We start from the raw sequence: 24674 nt of genomic DNA, 5'->3' as shown, positions 1-24674 counted from the left end.
CTGATGAAGGGCTTTTGCCCGAAACGTCGATTTTGCCTGTCCTCGGATGCTGCCTGAATTGCTGTGCTCTTCCAGCACCACTGATCCAGAATCTGGTTTCCAGCATCTGCAGGCATTGTTTTTACCTCGTTGCTTCTCCTAGCTGGTGAGTTTAGAATAAGAGGAAGGCCGTTTAAGACAGAGATGAGGCAACATTTCTTCATTCAGAACATGATCTATTTGAATGGCGAACAGCCTTGATGGGATGAATAGCCTACTTCGGCACCCATTTCTTTCCCTGTTCAGGTCATATACACTTTGCACAATTAATAAGCATGTTGTAATTTTTTGCCATGGTTCAATTAGAATGCAATTGGGGTATTTTAAACCCAAGAAAATGTGAGTTGGGACAGGACAGGATAACATTTTAAAACTCTCGAATCTGTTGTGCATTTCTGGAAGTATGTTGTAGAGTCACCTTAATAGTATGATCACCTGGCATGATGGTGACATCTTTGGCCATTTTGGAGGTAAACAATTCAATCTAGCTTATTGCCATATTGAGTGAACACTTCCTGATAAAAGCTCGTCATTTTAAATTTTACAGTCCCTGGTCTATCTTGAAACATAACACAATCAGAACAGGATAAAATCTGCTTCAAGATCCACCAGGGCAATCCAGGGATTCATCAAAAAACAATTCTGGTCCTCATTACAAATGCGAGTAATGAGCATGCTACAAGGATGGGAATGTTTTGAGCTAGTGGTGGAGAGAAAAATTAACAAACAACAAAATTCACAGCTAACCTTGGAGGAACCTGTGTGGGAGAACTCACAGCATAGGAACAGGTAAGTGCATGGTTTTTAAATGTAACCTTGCTGTCTTTATTTAATAGTGAGTAGAGTAGATTCTTTTTTATTATATATCTTATTGAGATCTGTCCCTTGATTAAAATTTAAAAATATAAAACACAGGTACTAAGTTAGCCTGGAGCAGTATTTTTTCGAGTAAGACTGCGCTATTTTCTGTAGATTGTTAAGGTGGAAAGATGGCCTTTAATAGAGTGATGTACTCTTCATGTTGGACATGGAAGATTAGGGAGAGTATCCATGTTACTGATGATTAAGTCTGCAGTAAGTGTGTTTGGTTGTGAATCCTATCAGATCACATGGATCGGTTCAGTGGCAGTTAGAGGCAATGAGGAATTTACAGGAGCTAGGTGATGTGATGGATACCAGTTAGAGGAAAGGAGAAAAACGACAGAAACAGTAAGATAGATGGGTTACCGCCAATAAAGGTAGGAGAGGGAGGCAGGTAGTGCAGGAGTCTCCTGTGGTTATCCTCATCTCAAACAAGTATGCTATTTTGGAAAACATAGAGGGTGATGATCTCTCAGGGGAATGTAGCACGAACAGCCAAGTTTCTGGTACCGAGGTTGGCTCTAATGTAACAAGGGGTACATCAGGCTCCAAGTGATCAATTGTGATAGGGACTCTCGAGTCAGAGGCACAGACAGGCGTTTCTGTGGCCCACAGTGAGAAATCATAATGGTGTGTTGCCTCCTTGGTGCCAGATCAAGGATGACTCGAAAACAGTGCAGAATATTCGCAAAGGGAAGAGAGACCAGCAGGAAATCATGCACATTGGAACTAATGACATAGGGAGGAAAAAGGATGAGATTCTGAAGGAAAAATACAGGAAGTTAGACAGGAATTTATAAAGGAGGACCTTGAGGGTAGTAATGTCTGGATTACTCCCAGTGCTATGAGCTAGTGAGGATAGAAATAGGAGGATAGAGCAGATTAATGTGTGACTGAGGAGCTGGTGCAGTGGATAAGGTTCACATTTATGGATTGTTGGAATTTCTTCTGGGATAGAAGTGATTTGTATAAGAAGGACAGATTGAACTTGAATTGGAAGGGAGATTTACTAGAGCTGCTTGGGGGGGATTTAAATTAATAAGGTGGGGAAGTGAGATCAGGGAGATAATGAGGAAAGAGATCCATCTGAGACTGGTACTGGGAAAAGGAGCAAGTCAAACAGTCAGGGTAGGCAGAAACAAAGCAGAGAACAAGGTAAATTAAACTGCATTTATATCAATGCAAGAGGCCTAATAGGGAAGAGAGATGAACTCAGGGCATGGTTAGGAACATGGGACTGGGATATCATAGCAATGACAGAGACATGGCTCAGGGATGAGGACTGGCAGCTTAATGTTCCGGGATACAAATGCTACACAAACGATCGAAAGGGGGGGGCAAGAGAGAAGGGGGAGTGGCGTTTTTGAGAAGGGATAACATTACAGCTGTACTAAGGGAGGACATTCCTGGGAATAGATCCAGAGAGGCTATTTGGGTGGAACTGAGAAATAAGAAAAAGATGATCACTTTTTTGAGATTGTACTATAGAAGCCTCAAAAGTCAGCGGGAAATTGAGAAACAAATTTGTAAGGAGATACCAGTTATCTATAAGAATAATAGGGTGCTTATGATAGGGGATTTTAACTTTCCAATCACAGACTTGAACTGCCATGGTGTTAAGGGTTTAGATGGAGAGGAATTTGTTAGTGTATACAAGAACATTTTCTGATTCAGTATATGGATGTACCTACAAGAGAAGATGCAAAACTTGACCTACTCTTGGGAAATAAGGCAGAGCAAGTGACTAAGGCATCTGTTGGGGAGCACTGTGGGGCCAGCAATCATTATTCTATTTGTTTAAAATAGTAATGGCGAAGGATCTAAAAGTTGAAGTTCTAAATTGGAGGAAGGCCAATTTTGACAGTATTAGGCAAAAACTTTCAAAGAGTTGGTTAGGTGCGGATGTTCACAGGTAAAGGGACAGATGGAAAGTGGCAAGCCTTCAAAAATAAGATAAGGAGAGTCCAGAATCAATATGTCCCTGTTAGGATGAAAAGCAAGGCTGGTAGGTGTAGGGAATGCTCAATGACTGGAGAAATTGAGGTTTTGGTCAAGAAAAAGAAGGAAGCACATGTCAGGTAGAGACAGCAGAGATCGAGTGAATCCTTCGAAGAGTATAAAAGCAGTAGGAGTATACTTCAGAGGAAAATCAGTAGGGCAAAAACGGGACAGAAGATAGCTTTGGTAAATAAGGTTAAGGAGAATCCAAAGGAATTTTAAAATTCATTAAGGACAAAAAGGTAACTAGGGAGTGATCAGAACCCCACAAAGATCAGCAAGGCAGCCTATCTGTGGAACCGCAGGAGATGGGGGAGATACTAAACAAGTATTTTGCATCAGTGTTTATTGTGGAAGAGGACTTGGAAGATACAGAATGTGGGGGAAATAGATGATGACATCTTGAAAAATGTCCATATTACAGAGGAGTTGCTGGATGTCTTAAAATACATAAAAGTGGATAAATCCCCAAGACCTGATCAGGTGTACCCTAGCACTCCATGGGAAGGATTGTTGGGACCCTTGCTGAGATATTTGGATCATCGATAGTCACAGGTGAGGTAGCAAAAGATTGGAGGTTGGTTAATGTGATGCCACTATTTAAGAAAGGTGGTAATGAAAATCCAGGGAACTATAGATCGGCGAGCCTGACATCGGTGGTGGGCAAGTTGTTGGAGGGAATCCTGAGGGACAGGATTTACATTATTTGGATAAGCAAGAACAGATTAGGGATAGTCAACATGGCTCTGTGTGGGAAATCATGTCTCACTAACTTGATTAAATTTTTTGACGAAGTAATAAAGAGGATTGATGAGGGCAGAACCATGCACGTAACCTATATGGACTTCAGTAAGGCGTTCGACAAGGTTCCTCATAATAGATTAGTTAGCAAGGTTACATCACATGGAATACAGGGTGAACTAGCCATTTGGATACAGAACTGGAAGACAGAGGGTGGTGGTAGACGGTTGCTTTTCAGACTGGAGGCCTGTGACCAGTGTATGCCCAAAGGATCCATGCAGGGTCCACTGCTTTTCGTCATTTATGTAAATGATTTGGATGTGAACATAGGAGGTATAGTTTGTAAGTTTGCAGATAACACCAAAATTGGAGGTGTAGTGGACAGTGAAAAACGTTACCTCAGAGTACAACAGGATCTTGATCAGATGGGCCAATGGGCTGAGGAGTGGCAGGTACAGTTGAATTTAGACAAATGCGAGGTACTGAATTTTGGAAAGGTAAATCAGGGCAGGACTTTTATACTTAATGGTAAGGCCCTGGGGAATGTTGTTGAACAAAGAGACCTTGGAGTGAAGATTCATATTCCCTTGAAACTGAAGTCACAGGTCGATAGGATAGTGAAGAAGGCATTTGGTATGCTTTCCTTTATTGGTAAGAGCATTAGGTATAGGAGTTGGGAGGTCATAATATTGTGTACAATTCTGGTCTCTGTCCTATAGGAAGGATGTTGTGAAACGTTACAAGGATATTGCCAAGTTTTGGAGGGTTTGAGGTATAGGGAGAGGCCTTACATGCTGAGGCTGTTTTCCCTGGAGCGTCAGAGGCTGAATGATGACTTTACGGGTTTATAAAATCACGAGGGGCATGGATAGGGTGAACAGACAAGGTCTATTCCCTGGGTTGGGGAAGTCCAGAACTAGAGGGCACAGGTTTAGGGTGAGGGGAGAAAGATTCAGCAGGGACCTAAGCTTAGGGCAACTTTTTCAAGCATGTATGGAATCAGCTGCCAAAGAAAGTGATGGAGGCTGGTACAATTACAACATTTAAAAGGCATCTGGATTGGTACCCGAATAGGAAGGGTTTAGAGGGAAATGGGCCAAGTGCTGGCAAATGGGACTAGATTAATTTAGGATATATGGTTGGCATGGACGAGTTGGATCGAAGGGTCTGTTTCCATTCTGTACATCTCTACGACTCTGTGACTTGAAAGAAACAGGCAACCTCAGCAATACCTTATTTTAAACAGCAAGAAGCAAAATTTTCATGGCACATCGTACTGTGCAGGCCCTATTTTTGTAAGAATTACAAAATTTTGGTGACATAGGACTGTATAGGATTTCTACACAAATTCCATTATTTTGTACAAGATTACAAAATTGAAGCAGGTATAGTTGTCCCTGCATTCCTCATACTGTGAGGGGAGAAACTCCTAACCTTCACAGGAGTTTGGTACAGCCAGAAAATCCAAGTTCCAAACTTTATGACAAAATAGTAGGAATCCTACAAGAATAATTTTTCACTAAAAGCATTACTTATTACCGAAAGCTTCAGATTCCAGAAAGGCAAACAGCTTGATGGTGAATCTATCTCCCAGTTCATAGCAATTTTAAACAAGTTAGTAGAATATCATGAATGCAGAGACAACTTAAATGATCCTATCAGAGACAGACTGATGTGTGGTTTAAGATGTGAGACAATCCAGAAGAAATTACTGACAGAAAGGCCTAAAAAAAGCATATGAAATTGTAATCTCGGCAGAACTAACAGGCAAGGACGCTCAATGGCAAAAGCCCAGCCTCTGAGTCCGAACAGGGGCTATTATTAAAACATAACGGTCATTACTGGAGACACCAACTGATACTGATACTGGGTCATTCCCTTAATGAATGGCAAACCAGTAAGAATGGAGGTGGACACCGAGAAATGGCTTCATTGATACCTGAAAGTATGTATCAAAGCAGCTGAGTCACATTGTGTTGCAACCCGCAAAAATTGTACTAAGAACTTATTTGGTGAAGTGGTATCTTTAAGGAATTGTATGAATGTTCAGTAATTCAATCAATCAGAAGATTTGTCCATGCATGTTATCAAAGGAAATCTTCTAGCTCCATTGGGAAGAACATGGTTGGAGATAACCAAACTCTATTGGGCTGAAGTAAATCATTTGTCAGATTCTGAGACTGAGCTAATCACAAATTCTAAAGAAACATTCCATTATTTTCAATGGGGACCTAGGAAGCTTTGACAAGGTCTCTGTCAAACTGAAAATCAAGGATGAGAATCAAACAAAATATTCCAAGTCTAGATCAGTGTGTTAGGCAATCAAAACAAAAAGTTGAAGCAAAATCAGAGAGGCTGGTCAAGTCAAGAGACCCTGAATCCGTGAGTGAGTGTGATTGGGCAATGCCTAGACATGATACCAGTGATGAATTAAAATGGATAGGTATGCATCTGGGGAGATCTTAACATCAGTATAAATCTGAGACTGCGTGCTGAGCAGTTTCTTTTGCCTATAATCAATGATCTATTTGCTGCATTAGCTGGAGGTCAGCTTCTTAGTAAAATGAACCTCGGTCAAGCTTATCTCCAGATGAACCTGAGAGATGCTAAGTCACAGAAATTCTTAATGATTGTTACATATAAACAACTATTCAAATACAAGAGACTTCCAACTGGAATTACATCAGCACCTGCATGATTCCAACGTGTCATTGAACAGATTTTAAGTCAAAACATGTGGTGCTGGAAAAGCACAGCAGGTCAGGCAGCATCTGAGAAGCAGGAGAGTCGACATTTTGGGTATTAGCCCTTAATCAGCAATGTGGATAGGGAAGGGGGCTGACAGATGAATAAGGGAGTTGGGGTGGGCATGGGGGGAAGGTAGGTGGGATGGTGATAGGTGGATGCAGGTGGGAGGTAATTGTGATAGGTCAGTTTGGAAGGTGGAGCGGATAGGTGGGAAGGAAGATGGACAGGTAGGACAGGTCAAGGGGGCAGTGCCAAGTTGGAAGGGTAGGATCTGGGATGAGGTGGGGAGAGGGGACATTTGGAAACTGATGAAGTCAATGTTAATGCCATGTGGTTGTAGGGTCCTGAGATAGAAGATGAGGTGTTCTTCCTCCACTGGGCAGGTGGCATTGAAGGAGGCCCAGGATTTGCATGTCAATGGGAACGTGTGACAGGGGTGTTGAAGTAGTTGGTTATAGGGCAGTGGGGTTGTCTGGTGTGTGCGTACCAGAAATGTTCCCTGAACTGCTTCGTGAGTTGGCTCTTGTCTCCCCAATGTAGAAGACACCACATCCAGAACAACGGATGCAGTAAATGAGGTGGGTAGATGTTCAGGAAAATCTTTGAAATTATCTTTTAGGGCCTTGGATAGAGGCGAGGGGCCAGTTGCGAGTGCAGATTTTGCACCTCGTGTGGTGGCAGGGGAAGGTGCCATGTGTAGAGGGTGGGTTGGGGGGGAACACAAATAGGTGTGGAGAGGGAAACATATTTTTGGTAGTGAAGTCTGACTGTAGGTTTCGAAAATGGCGGAGGATAATGTGCTGTATCCGGAGACCCATGGGGTGGAAAGTGAGAACCAGGCGGTTCTATCTTTGTTGCAGTTTGAGGTGTGGGTTCGAGGGTGGAGGTCCAGGAAGTTGAGGGGATGCGATGGAGGCATTGTGGATTACGTGGGAGGGGAAATTGTGGTCCTTGGAATAGGAGGACCTCCTATTTCAAGGACTGCAATTTCCCCTCCCAGGTGATCAACAATGCCCTCCATCGCATCTCTTCCACTTCCTGCACCTCTGCCCTTGAACCCTCCTCCTCCAACCGCAACAAGGATAGAATCTGCCTGATCCTCACCTTCATCCCATGAATCTTCAGATATAGCGTATTATACTCCACCATTTTCACCACCTACACTCAGATCTCACCACCAAAATATATTTCCCTCTCCATCCATATTTGCGTTCAACAGAGACCATTCCCTCTGCGATGCTATTGTTACAGCCATGCCAACCATCAACTTACCCTCTACACCTGGCATCTTCCCCTGCCACCACACGAGTTGCAAAACCTGTGCCTACACCTCTCCCCTCACCTCCATCCAAGGCCCTAAAGGATCATTTCAAATCCATTGGAAATTTTCCTGCACATCTACCCACCTCATCTACTGCATCCATTACTCTCGATGTGATCTCTCTACATCAGGGAGACAGGTTGACAACTCGTAGAGTGGTTCAGGTAACGTCTTGGTCCGCACGTACCAATTCTTATTACCAATGCTTTACTTACATTGATTTTACTCAATCTCAGTTTCCCTGTAATATTAATTTGTTCGGAATTCCACTAAGCTATCTCCCCACCGCCCTCTGGCCAACCACTTCAATTCCACCTCACACTCCCCAAGGACAAACAACTCCTGGGCCTCCTCCACTGCCAAATCAAAGCCACCCGCCAAATGGAGGAAAAATGGCTCACTATTTGCCTTGGGACCCTACAACCACATGGTATCAACACTGACTTCACCAGTTTCCAAATCTCCCCTCCCCTACCCCCATCTTATCCCAGATCCAACTCTCCCAACTCGGCACCATCCTCTTGACCTATCCTACCTGTCCATCTTCCTTCCCACCTATCCGTTCCACCTTCTGCAATGACCTATCATAATTACCTCCCACCTGTGTCCACCTATCACCATCCCACCTACCTTCCCCCTACCCCCACCCCAACCCCCTCATTCATCTCTTAGCCCCCTTCCCCCTTTACATTGCTGATGAAGGGCTTATGCCCAAAACGTCAGGTCCCCTGTTCCTCAGATACTCTCTGACCTGCAGTGCTTTTCCAGCATCACACTTTTTGACTGACTCTCCAGAGTCTGCAGTCCTCACTTTCTCTGTTTTTAAGTGAATTGGAAGGAGTCCAGAGCTACATAGGTGGTACTTTAGTCATGGGGAGAAATGGAAAGGAACATCTCCACAATTCAGATGCTTCTCTGTAGAGGTTTGAAGATTATGGTCCAAGAGTGAGGAAAGACTGACAGAAATTTTTAAAATCGTCTATTCACTACTTAACCTATGTCATTGGTGCTAAGAGATGATACAAATCACCTTCAAAAGTAAAGATTGTAACTGAGTGTTGAAATTGAAGTTGAAGGCGTGGACTGTACTTTTAAGAGTGAGTGAAAGCTGGCAAGTCATGTCACAGAGTTTGCTGTAAAATTGAAAGATGTAACATTTTGGCTGTAACATAGATACCAGTTGTTTTCACATGAGTTCAAATTTAATTTGAATTCGAATTTTACTGTTTGACAACATTATACCAATGAGACGATCCAATGTTTGGGGGATAAAAACGGTCATTTTGGACAGTTAGCCAGAAAGAGCACTACCTGCCATTGCCAGACAAACTGCCTGAAAACACTCTCTATCAACAGTACCTTTTTCATATGAAGCACCTTTGCAGCAGATGACCAAAGATGACCCAGGGAAGACGGACACCAGAGATGACAGCCGCTGTCTGGTTCTGAAAAATTAAGTTTCTGTAAATTTAATAGGGGCTTTATTGGATCAGTATATTGTTATAGAATGGGAGGTAGATAACAAATATTTAAGAGAAAGGAGGCTTAGAGTTTAATGTTCATTTTAGAGTTAAAGAATAAAATTGATATTTTTTGTTAAGTAGTAGAATTTGGGTAATTCTCTGTCACTCATACTTTTAACAGATAATGAGGTGAGGTGAGCTTTTCTGTCTGTTTGGTTTAATTAGCAGAAGGCTTTACTGCCACATTGTAACACTGAATCATAAACACCTAAAAATATAAACTATAGTCATTTTTGGGTTTGCTAAATTACTATGGAAGGTATTTCTTTCCAACCTTGCAACCAGTCTTAAGTGATTACACAATTTATTATGCCAATAACAAGAATATGAAATGTGAAGATCAATATAAAAGGCCCTTTAAACAAGCCAAAGAGCATTTATTAAATGCAGAAATCCTGACAATTTTGACCCAAAGTTACCACTGCAATCAAACAAAGATAGCTTTTCTAGTAGTGAGCCATATTGCAGAGGTAGACATTGTTGCTATCAGCTCACACTTAGACAATTAAGTATCAGCAATCCAACTGACATGGGAATGCTCATGGGTTTTCTAGATTACCATTGCCAAAGGGTCCTTACTTCGAGCATGTGGATAGCACTGTGGTAATGGCAGGACAAGTTAAAAAGTACTCCAGAAATGATCCAAAACGATCAAATGTGTTGAATGTGATACTTCGCAGCAAGAACACAGGAACAATCGCAGAAATGAAGCAATATGAGGGAATGTAGGCAGGAGTAGGCATTCCGCCCCTAAGCTTGTTCCTCCATTCGATGAGATCATGGCTCACTCAATATATCTACCATTGTTCCATATCCCTTAATGCCTTTGCTTAACAAAAGTTTATCTATTTCAGATTTAAAATTAACAACTGATCCAGCATTGACTGCTGTTTTTTGAAGAAGGTTCCATGCACCTACCACCCTTATACATAGAAGTGCTTCCTAACATGTCTACTGAATGATCTGGCGCTAATTCTCAGACTAAGTCCCCTAGTTTTAGAATCCTCAACCAGTGAAGTTTAGTTTTGACTATTTTGTCTTTTCCTGTTAATATTGTGAAGACTTTGATCAGGTTACCCTTTAACCTTCTAAACTATACAGAAAACAGGCCTAATTGGTATAATTGCTCCTCACAGCTTAACCCCTGAAATCCAGTTAGCAGTCTTGTAAACCTACGTTGTACTCCCTCCAAGGCTAATATATCCATACAAAGTTGTGGTGCCAGATCTGCTCACTGTACTTCAATTGGCACCTAACCAGGGTTTTGTGTAACTTCTGCATCCTTGTACTCCAGTCCTCTAGATATAAAGGCCAGCATACCATTAGCTTTCTGCACTTGTTCATGACATTTTAAACATCTATGCACCTGAACCGCCAAGTCTCTTTGTACATTCACAGTATTTAACTTCACATCATCTAGAAGTAACCAGATGCATGCTTTCTCAGTCCAAAATGGATAATCTCACACTTGCTTACATTGAATTCCATCTGCTAGTTAAGCCCATTCACTACGTCTATCGATACCCCTTTGTAATTTTATACTATCATCATCTACACTGTCTACAATGCTGCCTAACTTTGCATCCGCAACTAATTTGGTTTTATGCCATTAGCCAAATCGGTAAAATAATGTGTATAAATTTGGCCTGAACATAAATCATTGTGGGAACCCACTGGTCACATCCTACCAATTTGAGTACCTATTAAGTACCTACTCAATCCATTTCCCAGCCATGTCAATAATTTTCTCTCAGTTTGGGCTTCTACATTAGTTAACAGTTTCTTATGTGGGACTTTATCAAATGAATTCTGGAAGTCGATATAAATGACATGCACAGACATCCCCTGTGCACTGTCTGTGTCACCTATTCTCACAATTCAATGGAGGTTTGTTAGGCATGACCTAACTGTCATGATTCCATGTTAGCTCTCCCTGATTAACTAAAAATGTTCAAAGAATTCAGTTACTTCATTCTTGATTATAGATTCCAACAATTTCCCACCACATATTTTAGGCTAACTGGTCTGTAATTCCCAGGTTTTCCTCTTTCGCCTTTCTAAAATGCAGGAACAGGAGTAACCAGGGAACTCTGAAAGATTATAGTTAGGGTGTCTAAAATGTGCTCTCATACTTCCTTTAACACCTTTGCATGGAAGAATCAGCTCCTGGGGATTTATCACTCTTCAATTCCATTAATTTCCTTATTACTGATGCTTTACTTACATTAATTTTATTCAATCTCAGTTTCCCTTTAATAGTAACTTCCTCGGACTTCTACTAAGCTATCCCTTTTCTATCGTAAATACGGAGGCAAAGTAATTATTCAACATGTCTGCCATTTCCCCATAGTTATTAAGAGTATTCCCACTTTCAGTCTTTAGTGGGCCAACATGTTATACGGAAGCTAGAACTATCTGTATAAACAGGACATCTCCTATGAGGAATGAAAGTCATCATTAGTGTGCCCTCTCATTTCCTTACTGGCTGGATAAGCCTCTAAAGTCCGTGAACAGCAGCAACTTGCAGTAACAGAAGTCGGTGCCACAATGCGCAGAATATTGGAGCAGGTGCACATTTGCAGCTTCGAGGAAATGATGGTCATCGTTCCATCACAATTCAATCAACTATACATTCCACATTGGTCATAGAAAAGAATCCATATATTGCGCTTTTTACATAGCGATGTTTTCATAGTGGTTGACACACGTACTAAATGGCCTGAAATGATCATCATGAAGAGGACTGCTTCAGAGAATACCATTGAAAGACCAGAGGAGATCTTTGTGTGGTTTGGTTATCCAAAACAACTTATTAGTGATAATAGTCCACAGGTCTTATCACAAGAGTTTACAGACTAGAAGTAATCTGTACAAGAAGTACAGGTCTTATCACAACAGTTTACAGACTAGAAGTAATCTGTACAAGAACAATAGATTGTACCTGAATTGGAAGGGGACTAATATATTGGCAGAGAGATTTGCTGGAGCTGCTTGGGAGAATTTAAGTAGCAAGGTGGAGAAAGTGAGGAAAGCGATCAGTCTGACACTGGTACAGTTGAGAAAAGGAGCAAGTCAAACAGTCAGTGCAGGCAGGAACAAAGCAGAGAAAGAGGTAGGACTGATAAATTAAACTGTATTTATTTTCAATACAAGAGGCCTAACAGGGAAGGCAGATTAACTCAGGGCGTGGCGAGGAACATGGGACTGGATATCAGAGCAATTACAGAGACTTGGCTCAGGAATAGACAGGGAGAAAGTGAGGACTGCAGATGCTGGAGACCAGAGTTGAAAAGTGCGGTGCTGGAAAAGCGCAGCAGGCCAGGCAGCATCCGAGGAGCAGGAGAATCAACGTTTCGGGCATAAGCCCTTCTTCAGGAATAGACAGGACTGGCAGCTTAATATTCCAAGATACAAATGCTATAGGAAGGATAATGGAGGGTGGCAAGAGAGGAGGGGAGTGGCATTTTTGAGAAAGGATAGCATTGCTGTTGTACGTAGGGAGGATATTCCTGGGAATACATCCAGGGAAGTTATTTGGGTGGAACTGAGAAATGAGAAAGAGATAATCACCTAATTGGGATTGTATTATAGACCCCCCAATAGTCAGCAGGAAATTGAGAAACAAATTATTAAGGAGATCTCAGCTATCTGTAAGAATAAAACGGTGGTCATGGTAGGGGATTGTAACTTTCCAAACATTGACTTGGACTAACATAGTGTTAAGGGTTTAGATGGAGAGGAATTTGTTAAGTGTGTACAAGAAAATATTCTAATTCAGTGTGTGGTTGTACCGACTAGAGAAGGCGCAAAACGTGACCTAGTCTTGGGAAATACAGCAGGTTGGGGCCAGTGACCATAATTCTATTAGTTTTAAAATAGTGATGGAACAGGACAAACAGGATCTAAAGTTGAAGTTTTAAATTGGAGGAAGGCCAATTTTGACAGTATTAGGCAAGAACTTTCAAACGTTGATTGGGAGCGGATGTTCACAGGTAAAGAAATGGATGAAAAATGGGAAGACTTCAAAAACGACATAACGAGAGTCCAGAGACAGTTTATTTCTGTAGGGTGAATGGCAAGGCTGGTTAGGTGGAGGGAATACTGGATAACTAGAGAAATTGAGATTTGGTTAAGAAAAAGAAGGAACCATATGTCAGGTATAGACAGCAGAGATTGAGTCAATCCTTAGAAGAGTATAAAGGCAGTAGGAGTATACTTAAGAGGGAAATCAGGAGGGCAAAAAGGGGACATGAGATAGCTTTGGCAAATAGGGTCAAGGAAAATCCAAAGGGATTTTATAAATACATTAAGGACAAAAGGGTAACTAGGGACAGAATAGGGCCCCTTAAAGATCAGCAAGGCAGCCTATGTGTGAAATCGCAGGAGAAGGGGGGAGATACTAAACGAGTATTTTTCATCAGTGTTTACTGTAGAGAAGGACATGGAAGATACAGATTGTGGGGAAATAGATGATAATATCTTGAAAAATGTCCATATTACCGAGGAGGTGGTGCTAGATATCTTAAGGTGGCTAAATCCCCAAGATCTGATCAGGCGTACCTCAATATCTGTGGGAAGCTAGGAAGACTGGATGTTGGCTAATGTGGTGCCACTATTTAAGAAAAGTTGTAAGCAAAAGCCAGGTGAGACTGACATCAATGGTGGGCAAGTTGTTGGAGAGAATCATGAGTGACAGGATTTACATTTGGAAAGGCAAGAACTGATTCAGGATAGTTAACATGGCTTTGTACCTGGGAAATCATGTCTCACTAACTTGATTGAGTTTTTGAAGAAGTAACAAAGAGGACTGATGAGGGCAGAGCACTGGACGTGATCTATATGGACTTCAGCAAGGCGTTTGACAATGTTCCTCATGGTAGACTGCTTAGCAAGGTTAGATTTCATGGAATACAGAGAAAATTAGCCATTTTGATACAGAACTGGCTCAAAGGTACAAGACAGAGGATGGTGGTGGAGGGTTGCTTTTCAGACTGGAGGCCTGTGACCAGTGGTCTGCCACAAGAATTGGTGTTGGGTCCACTGCTTATCATCATTTATATAAATGATTTGGATGTGACCATAGGAGGTATAAGTTAGTAAGTTTGCAGATGACACCAAAATTGGAGGTGTAGTGGACAGTGAAACAACACAGTGGGATCTTGATCAATTTGGCCAATGGGTCGAGGAGTGGCAGAAGGAGTTTAATTTAGCTAAATGTGAGGTGCTGCATTTTGCAAAGGCAAATCAGAGCATGGCTTATACACTTAATCGTAAGGTCTGGGGAAGGTTGCTGAACAAAGAGATCTTGGAGTTTTTCATTCCTTGAAAGTGGAGTCTCAGGTAGATAGGATAGTGAAGATGGCGTTTGGTATGCTTTCCTTTATTGGTCAGAGCATCGAGTGTAGGAGTTGGGAGGTCATGAGGATATTGGTTAGGCCACTTTTGGAACATTGTGTGCAATTCTGGTTTGCCCTCCTATCGGAAGGATGTTGTGGAACTTGAAAGGGTTCAGAAAGAATTTACAACGATGTTGCCAGTATTGGAGGATTTGAGCTACATGAAGAGGCTGAATAGGCTGGGGTTGTTTTCCTTGGAGGGTTGGAGGCAGAGGGGTGATCTTATAGAAGTTTATAAAATCCTGAGGGCATGGAGAGGGTATATAGACAAGGTCCTCTCTCTGGGGTGGGGGAGTGTTTTAAAAAAAAATTCTCAAGGTCAGGTTCGTAGGAGAGTAGTCTGACACAGAACAAACGACCAAGAGGCGAGTCTGCTAGAATATGGGCATTTTATTCCCCGCAGCGTCGCCAGAACGGGTCTGGCTTATACTCACTCTACATGTTACCAAAACTGGGAGCCATCAGTTCTCGTAGAGCGGTTGCCAACAACCCACGCTCGGCGGTTAAACGTAACCCCGGAGCAGACTCACCGAACTGGAGACTTTTCCAGCTGATATACTCTTTTCCAGATATAAACATTCATGTGAACAGCAGAGCAAGGCTAAAAAACACATTCCATTCTGGTTACATACAGATAAGAAGATTCACACGGGACTAAGCAACACCTCCATTCCGGTTAGATTCACACATGTATTGGGACATAATTTTTAACCGTTTCACCACATTCCACTGCTTGGAATTTTACACCACATTCCACTGCTTGGCCCAATACATGTGTTACATTATGATTCACACATGTATTGGGACATAATTTTACACCACAGGGAGTCAAGAAATAGAGGGCATAGGTTTAAGGTGAGAGGGGAAAAATTTAAAGGGGACCTAAGTAACAACATTTTCATACAGAGAGTGGTACATGTATGGAAGGGCCAGAGGATGTGGTGGTGGCTGGTACAATTACAAGATTTAAAAGGCATCTGGATGGGTATATTAATAGGAAGGGTTTAGAGGAATATGGGCCAAATGCTGGCAAATGTGACTAGATTTGTTTATAATATCTGGTCGGCATGGACGGGTTTGACTGAAGGATCTGTTTCCGTGCTATATATCCTAATGACTCTATGACTCGAAGTCTAAACGTTTTGGAGAGTTAGACATTTTTTAAAAATTTCTTCTATTTTAAATTTTCAAAGTTTAATAAATTGCCTTCATCAGTATAACTCAGTATTTTTTTTAACTATTTAAAATCTGAGAAACAACAAAGTTAGCTAATTAGTATCATAAGAAAAGCGATGATCTTGTGTTCCTCAATTAAAACATTCACAAATACACTACACTTTTTAAAAAGTCACTTTTTGTAATAATCCTTTCTGTGAAATATGGTCAATTGTTCCAACATGACAGTACACAATTTCCTTCCTACCCAAACTGAAATGAGAAAAAGAAATAGAAACATCAAAACAGATAAAGGTGAACAGACTGTTGGAAATCAGGAGCTAACCAGAGAAGTGCATACAAACAGGGTTACCAGGAAGAGAATGAGCATGGGCAAGGTAGACATTAATTAGTCTTAACTTCTACATAGCACATTGAAGTTTCAAGAAGCTTTAAATAATTTGATGTTTGTTGCCAAATTAATTGGGGTTAAAAGAGGGTTCAGCTCAGCATTTGTTCTATGTACAATTCTTGAAAACATTTCTTAACACTTGTTAATGTGCTCAAATTAGATCTTGTGGTGACAAATACAGATTCTCTAGATTGAAACAAAAGTAGAAACAAAACTCTATTGTAAGGTAAGGTCAGAAACAATGTTCAAGCACAAACTGGTAGTGCCATATTGAACAAGGTGCTGGGCTGATTGCGATAATTAATGGTTCGGAATACTCCAAGACTATTTTGTATAATATGTATGATTTTATACAAGTAACTGCTCAGTAGCCAGTAGATATGTAAAAGCTTTGGTACAAAAGAACCTATTGCCTGAAATTAACCTGTTATTAGTTTCTGTCAGTATTATCAGTCAACAGGCTTCATATACTGGCTTTTAGGCTTGTTTGTAGAAGTGACACTAAGAACACCACGCTTTGTGGTTAAATGTGTATTGTAGACCAGGATCAGTCCAGATTCAATCAATGGTCTATGTGATGCTGTTACCATGCACTTGCACAGTTAATTTGGAGATCTGAAAGTTATTATCAGTGATATTCTGCACAACCACAGCTTTTACTGACGGAATCTATACAGACATTACTTTATTGTCATAAACCCAGGATAATAAACATTGCAAAGGCATCAAAACACTCAGGTAGACGAATCAGGAGTAAGTTAATTCTCAATAGATAGTAGTAATAAATGCTACTCAAAATTGACCCGAAAAGTTAATTTTATAAGTGTGGAATCTCATCTTTAAAAAAATTAATGTTTCAGATTTGTTTGCATGCTTCAATGCGGATTCTTTAAATTCACCAGGTGAAGAACCTCCATACTGTTCACAAATATCACATATCATCTGTAGAGGGCTCCATATTAGATTAGATGTCTGAAACCAGAAATCTTTGCTGAAAGACTATGAACAGCATCTGGACAATCATATCTGAAATAAATAATGAAGTCCATTCCTTTGATACTCAGCCCAGAATTCGGGTTTATAATCCTATTCAATATTACAACAGAATTTCTAAATGTTGTAACTTAGATGTAGAGGATGGCATTTTATCACAAACTTAAGTACCATCTTAAATGATTTTATTACCCGTTGTAAATTTTCCTTTCCTTGTTCGTGTTGTCTGGAAAGCCGAGCTTCCTCCTGTTGTGCATTCTCCACAATTGCTTTCTCTAAGTCACTTTGTGTTGATCCAGCTTTGGCTCCTGCCTCAGTAGCATATCTCTTTGCTACCTCCCGTTCATACTCATCTTTTGATTGTCTGATGAACGCATGAAAATGCATATGTCAAAAAAAAAATGCAGATTACTGAGGTAGCAGTTGTTGCCAAACATCAAATTAGGTTTTCAACAAGGCATTTAAGTCTTGCGGATGGGAAGAATGAAATTGCAAAGGATTTTCATCCTGTGCTTTATGGCTTCCACCTGGATTGTACAAATAATACATCAAATTCAGTTTTTGACAGAAGACATCAAAAATAGTAAGAGTTAAACATGAAAAAAAGATTTACACTTTTGTCTTTAGGGCACGAGATTTTTCAAAATAATTCTTCTCTAGGATACCTAAATATTGAAATGGGCCAAATTTTATATGGCCAAATCCCAACATTGAGCAAATCCATCTGGCGGCTGAAAATATAGGTAGGGACACAGTAATTTAAACTACCCAGTTGATTCTCTCCAGCCATTTCAACCAGTGCAGAAAAAGTGGAAGATTACAACCTGACAGATATCGAAAGTGACACCAGGTTCAGCCCTTAAATAACTGCCTCAATTTTAAATTTTACTGAGTTTTGTTGTTTACACTTAGCATTATTGCTGGTCAGCATTTATGGACTGTTTCTAGTAATCCTTGAGAAGGTGGTGGTCAGCTGCCTTAGAATCATAGAAGAATCAAAAAATCCCTACAGTGTGGAAACAGGTCATTTGGCACATCGAGTCCATACCGACTCTCTGAAAAGCATCCCATCCAAACCCACCCCTCTACACGATCCCTGTAACCCCACATTTCCCATGACTAATCCACTTAGCCTGCACATTACTGGATACTGTAGGTAATTTAGCATTGGCAATCCACATAACCTGCACATCTTTGGACTGTGGGAGGAAACCGGGGCCACCTGGAGGAAACCCACACAGACACAAGGAGAATGTGCAAATTCCACACAGTTACCCAAGGGTGGAATCAAACCCAGGTCTCTGGTGCTGTGAGGCAGCAGTGTTAACCATTGAATCACAGTGCTGCCTTGAACTGCTGCAGTCCATGTGTTTTAGGTTGACTCACAATGCACTTAGGGAGAAAATTCCAAGATTTTGACCCATCGACAGTGAAGGAACAGCAATATATCTTCAAGTCAAGATGGTGAATGGCTTGGAGGGGAACTTGGGCAATGTTCCCATGTATCTGCTGCCCTTGTCCTTCTAGATGGAAGTAGTCTTGAGTTTGGAAGATGCTGTCGAAAGACCTTTGGTGAATTTCACTGAGTTAAAGATCTTCAGTAAGGTGGGTGGATACATGAAGCCTGCATGAAACTTGAGGAGGAACTCTTTTGTGGAGTTAGGAATCTTTTAGTAAGTATGTTTAAAAGATGTTGCCAACTTCAAATCTCTTAGTTAGATGAAGGATTTTTGTTTGCATTAAATGATTGATAGTAATGAAGAGCATTCTGTAAGAATATGACCTTCAGGATAAACTGAAGATTTTGACTCTTTCAATAGTTGGTGACATTGATTTTTTTAAAAATTCATTCATAGGATGAGGGTGTCATTGGCTAGGCCAGCATTTATTGCCCAGTCCCTAACTGCCCAGAGGGCAGTTATGCATCAACCACACTTCTGTGGGTCTGCAGTCACATGTAGGCCAGACCAGGTGAGGATGGCAGATTTCCTTCTCTAAAGGATATTAATGAACCAACTTCCAATTCTGACAACTGAAACAGTTTCATGGTCACCATTAGTCTCTTATTTCCAGATTATTCTCGGAATTCAAATTCCACCATTTGCCATGGTGAGATTTGAATCTGGGTCCCCAGAATCTTACTGGGTCTCTGAATTAATAGTCCAGTGATAATACCACTAGGCTATCGCCTTCCAACCTATTCCACCCCGCAACAGTGGGGGGGCTTATTGCAAGGTTTTCAATAGGTCACCGAGGATGGTTCAGGTTTTACTGACGAGCAGTTGAAAGGTTATATGCAGTCAGTGAAGATGTCAGACAGAGACAGAAGTAGACACCTTCTTAGGAATTCTGGAGTTAGTGTACCACTGAGAAGGCTGTTAAAATATATATGTTCTATGGAGGCGATTGGGGAAGGGGGGGTGTCAAGAACAGTAAGAATGGCTCTGTGTTGTTATAACTCAGGAAAAGGTTCCATGTAATAATAGATACTTAATTGTTGGAGTCAGGACACAAGGTAGACCTGGGGAACTGAGAAGTGAAAGGGTGCCTACTCTTTGTTAGTGGAAGACTGATAGATTTATGAGTACCAAAGAGCAGCAATTTTTTTTTAACCATGTAATATTTCTGATTGACAATTTTTTGATCTACGGAGAGTTTTTTTCCTCAAGTGGAGCTTGAATGATTGATTGCTTATTTAATAACTGCACATGCACTTGAAAGAATTCCCAGTGTTAATATATGATTAATGATCTCTGTCTACTGGGGATAATAGAGTACTAAATTTTGTAAGCTGTTGAGACTCTTTGGCTAAGTGGACAAACCAAAAGCTCTGCTTCATGTTGAGCTTTGAAAAATACTTTGCACCAGTAAACTCAAGGTTTAACTCAAAGGTGAGATCATATGCAGACAAATGCTTCAGGCCACTGAATGAAGGTGTTACATTTGTTACTTCCTATTCACTGGAACTGTTCCAGCATCTAAGGAATTTTTGAAGATTACAACCAATGCCTCTACAATGTCTTTTGAACCCAAATCTACTAAACGTACAATATCTCCAATTTCAAAATGACTATTGGCTCTCCTCACAACTGCATATTTAAAGTTAAAGAAATTTTTTTCTTCACAAAGTTTGTGTAACACCAAAGTACATGGGCTTATTCTGATTTTATTGGAAGATTATGGAAGACTACAATGTTATATAAAGACAATATCTTTTTATTTTTCTGCATTTTCGATTGTGGGTTGAAATGGGAGAAGACATGTTATAAAAACCAAGGCTTGTTGAGGTGCTGACGCACTTTTTGAAAGCAAGTAGAGTGAAACTCATTGCAAATGTTATTTACACAGCTGCTGGTTCAAGCAGTAGTGAATGGTTTGCAGATGAGCTAGAGCCAAGGGCTGTGTACAAATGGAAATTCAACTGGCAAATAGCTGACTGGTCTGTGGATTAGTATCCAATTATCAATGACAAAGGCCCTTCTGCCTACCAATAATGTGATCAGCTTCCAGGCCTGCGAACAAGCTAGTAAGAAGCCACCTGCTCTCTAATCCCAGGAGCTGTCTCTCTCTGTAGTAATAAACACTTCAAGGTTGAAAAAAAGTTTATTTTTCCTTCACCTGTTGCTGTAAGATATGACTTTTAATTAATAAGTTAGAGACTTTTTTAAATGTGAACCAGTCATCAGTGTCTCCTGCAAACAAGTGAAAGCATCTGGAGATAGAAATTATCTGTGCATAGGAACCATGAAATTGCCTTCCCAGTGTTTCCCTCTGCTCATAACACCCACCATTTTTCCCGCCTGTGCCTGTCTGTATGTGTGTAAAGGGAGTGAAATGTGCACAAAGTGCTCCAATTGGGGCAATATAAAATATGACCAGGCCAATACAACAATTCCAAAAACAATATCAATAATAAGCAGGCAATTCAGGCTCTCTTAAGGTTGCTGCCATAAATTTGGAAGTTCCCATTTATTTATAATTGTTCCTAGCAGCTGACTGCAAGTGTGAATCTTCACACTTAGATTCATACTTTTACAGTTTATTTATTTTCGTAAAATTGGCAGCTATTAAATTATTCTGTGGAACGAATGAAAATCTAAACTTTCTATTTATATGCATGCAAACAGCCAAAAGGAACTAGCCATTTGAGAAAATAACTCATTTCAATCTTGCCTAACATTTGAGAAAATGTAATCATTAGCTTCAGCAAATCGCAGATACAATGGCAACGTTTAAGAGGTATTTAGACAGACACATGAACAGGCAGAGAATACAGGAATATTGACCATGTGCAAGTAGATCAATTTAGCTTAGAAAAGCACCATGGTCAGTATAAACTGCGTTGTACTGTTTTATGTTTTATATCAATTTTTTTCTTAAGACCATAGTGTAGGAGAAATAGTACACCATGTGGTTCAGCCATGTGTATGTTTTTAAGATGAGAGGAGAAAAATTAAAGAGGGACCTGAGGGGGAACCTTTTCCACAAACAGGGTGGAATGCAGGAATGGTAGATGCAGATACAGTTACAACATTTAAAAGACATTTGGACAGCTACATGAATGGGAAAAATTTAGATGGATATGGGCCAAACACAGGCAAGTGGGACAAGTTTAGTTTGGGAAACTTAGTTGGCATGAACAAGTTGGACCAAAGTATCTGTTTCCGTGCTTTATTCAACAAGGTCATTGTTAATCTGATCCTTAATTCCACTTTCTTTCCTTTTTCTTACAACCCTTGAATTCCTTACTGTTTAAAAATCTGTTTAGAACAGCCTTGAATATACTTAGTAACTCCTATGTAACACAATGCAAGTCTTTTAACAATTTAACCCTAAATATTGATACTAATTACTCAGATGGATAAATCTTAAATCATCCAATAAAATGCTTAACATTGCTAAAATCTGCTTACATTTCATGGCACACATAATTATTTTACTATTCTAGATATATTACCACCATTTTGGTCATCAAAATGATCAATTCTAATCTTGTGACACAATTGATAGCAACATCTCTGAAATTCCAACTCAGTAACTGTGTTTTAACTCACAGGGAGAAGCAACAGCAGGCACCCCAGCAGCTTCTTCTCAGAACACTCCAAAGGTGCCCTACAAGCTTTAGCAGCTCAGACCAAGGAGGGTGAACCCGCCTCTGTGAAGGAAATTCTCAGCAGGCTGTGCCCTCAAAGTCTATGTCAAGGGACATCTGTCGAAGACTTCAAAGTCAGCAAGGGTAGACAAGTCAGCAGGATTGCTCAACACCAGTGTGGAAGTTGAGCAGTGAGAATGTAAAATAAATCTTCCAAGGGCTCATTCAGGACATGGATTTTCAATTATTGGATATTTATTTTTCTATTTACTCATGAGTCGTAAGCATTGCTTGTTAACTAGCTAGCCGGTATTTATTGCCTATCCCTCATTGTCCTTGGGAAAGTGGTGGTGACCTGTCTTCTTGAACTACTGCAGTTCCTCCAACTCACAATGCCCTTAGGGAGAGAATTCCAGAATTTTGACCGAGCAACAAGAACCCCAATATACTTTCAAGTCAGGATGATGAGTGGCTTGAAGGGGACCTTGCAGGTGGTGGGGTGTTCTGCACTTCTGTCACTATCTATTTACTTGCCTCCTCTAATGTCTGGTGCTGAAGTGAGCACAACTGAACCAAGGAACTTTAGATCGTCAGTCAAACACTCTCGCAACTGAGCTAACTGTACAGACAAGTAATGACACACCCCTGTGGCCATCACTTCTTGAGATAGGACTTGAACTCGGATCTTTGTACCCAGCAGTAGGAATGCCACTATTGCATCATAAGACCTTAAAAATGCATAAGACGTCAAAAATGTGCATGTTATCCTGGCATAGGAGCCATGCAAATATTCCCTGTAACATTTCAATATTTTTGTATTTGTGCTGATGAAGGTACAATTGGTCAAGAGAGGTTTAGATCTTCCATTAGTCTCCCACCAAACAGCTTTTCCCATCACCAAATTACCCATGATTTTTTTCACCATCAGTAAATTACCTGTATTTCCCATTATTCAATTTATGTGCACATTCCATTAGGACAAGGCAGTAACACCAAAGGAGAAGGAAAGGTAGGGATAGAGGGAGAAGACTAAATCAAAATGGAGTTGGAATGATACAGAAGGCACCCTACACTTTGGTGCATTGATTTGCTGATTAAATGGGAATTGAAAGGACATGGTTAGCATTGATTAATCACTGGATTAGTACTATAGATCACCTTATTTTACAGCCATTAGCTCCATCCCTTTTCAATGAAAGTTTGACTTATTCCTCCCATTTTGATATCAGAAACTTTTTGATTTTCAGATCCATATGATAAACTTTACATTTACATTTGCTGCAAGCTTCCCCATGACTCACAATATCCCCAAATTCTTCACCATCCTTATTGTAGGTTATCCCTGATTTCCCAATGACCCTCATGACCACCACCATACCCTTGACTACAATCATGCGTGATGTTGAAGCTTGCCGACTTTGAAACTTTATGACTTGCCAGTGCAGACAGAAGGTTAGGCTGATTGATCCACTATGAGCATAAGGCAAAGCGATGCCTTTGCTGTCCCTGTACTCTCCACATGTTGCAGCCAGAGTGAACATGATTTACCTTGATAACTCCTTTCAGGCAATCTAGTCTCCTTCCCCAACCTACCAGATTCCTTCCCTGTTATATTCAACTGCTCCCTAGAATTACACAATTCCTCAGCTATCAAATACAATCAGGCCAATCCCAAGACTTGAATCTGTGGACAGATTAACATGACAAAAGTCAGACCCCAAAACACCCCAGATTATATAAAACTGAGCCCCTGATTGTCTAGGTCCATTTCCCAGTGTTTTGCAGGACATTGCTGACTGGCCCTGGTCCTCTCCTGACTGATTGTGCAAGATGACTGATCTGAATTGATTTTGCTCAATTCCTAGTGGTGATGATAGTCCAGTGCCCAGACTAAAATGTGTTAATCACTGGACTTGAACTGGACCAATCATCTGACTGACCATGGCCAAGTCCCCAGACCAGAAGTGGCTCATAGCCTGGGCTAACCACAGAAATACATTCTAACTACCTGAAGCCTTGGCTTCCTAAGTATGCCTCTCCTTTCTCGTTCACGCATCTCTATGCTCTTCATGCACACACAGTGTTTGCCACATAAAGTGCAGGCACATGCATCACCTCTGATGTTGATGTTGATGTAGCACTGTGGCACATTTCAGTGACATGTGCATCTTCACAAGATGCTTCACTGCTTCCTAAATCCACATGCTAGTACCATGGCCTCTGTGCCAAAATATCCCTATATGGGCAAGTAAGCTGCTTACTTGCCTCAGGGTTTGGAAAATTGTGCTCTAAATATTGGGTTGTTGTAATCAATAATCAGCTCAAAATACACAAGCCACTACAAATAAGATGCATGGTTTTCATCCAAAGAACTTAAGACATTGTTTATATCCAA

At 40.7% G+C, this 24674-nt stretch overlaps 1 protein-coding gene and 1 non-coding gene across 10 annotated transcripts in view; both read right to left on the bottom strand.

The window, feature by feature from the left end:
- cfap36 (cilia and flagella associated protein 36) overlaps window positions 1-24674 on the bottom strand; it is a 151706-nt gene that overhangs the window by 72717 nt on the left and 54315 nt on the right. For all 9 annotated transcript variants that reach the window (XR_006312539.1, XM_043696015.1, XM_043696013.1 and 6 more), the window contains one exon: window positions 17380-17551. Coding sequence is in view for 8 of the 9 variants with exons in the window: in XM_043696015.1 (XP_043551950.1) it covers window positions 17380-17551 (172 nt within the window). In the remaining variant the exon portion in view is untranslated. The remainder of the gene's footprint in view (window positions 1-17379; window positions 17552-24674) is intronic.
- On the bottom strand, window positions 23011-23118 carry LOC122553295. Its single transcript, XR_006312675.1, has one exon. It is a non-coding gene; the product is annotated as a U6 spliceosomal RNA (small nuclear RNA).

Source organism: Chiloscyllium plagiosum, chromosome 9 (genome assembly GCF_004010195.1).
Source record: "Chiloscyllium plagiosum isolate BGI_BamShark_2017 chromosome 9, ASM401019v2, whole genome shotgun sequence".
NCBI classification, from domain to species: domain Eukaryota; kingdom Metazoa; phylum Chordata; class Chondrichthyes; order Orectolobiformes; family Hemiscylliidae; genus Chiloscyllium; species Chiloscyllium plagiosum.
This window is presented reverse-complemented; position numbering and strand designations above follow the sequence as displayed.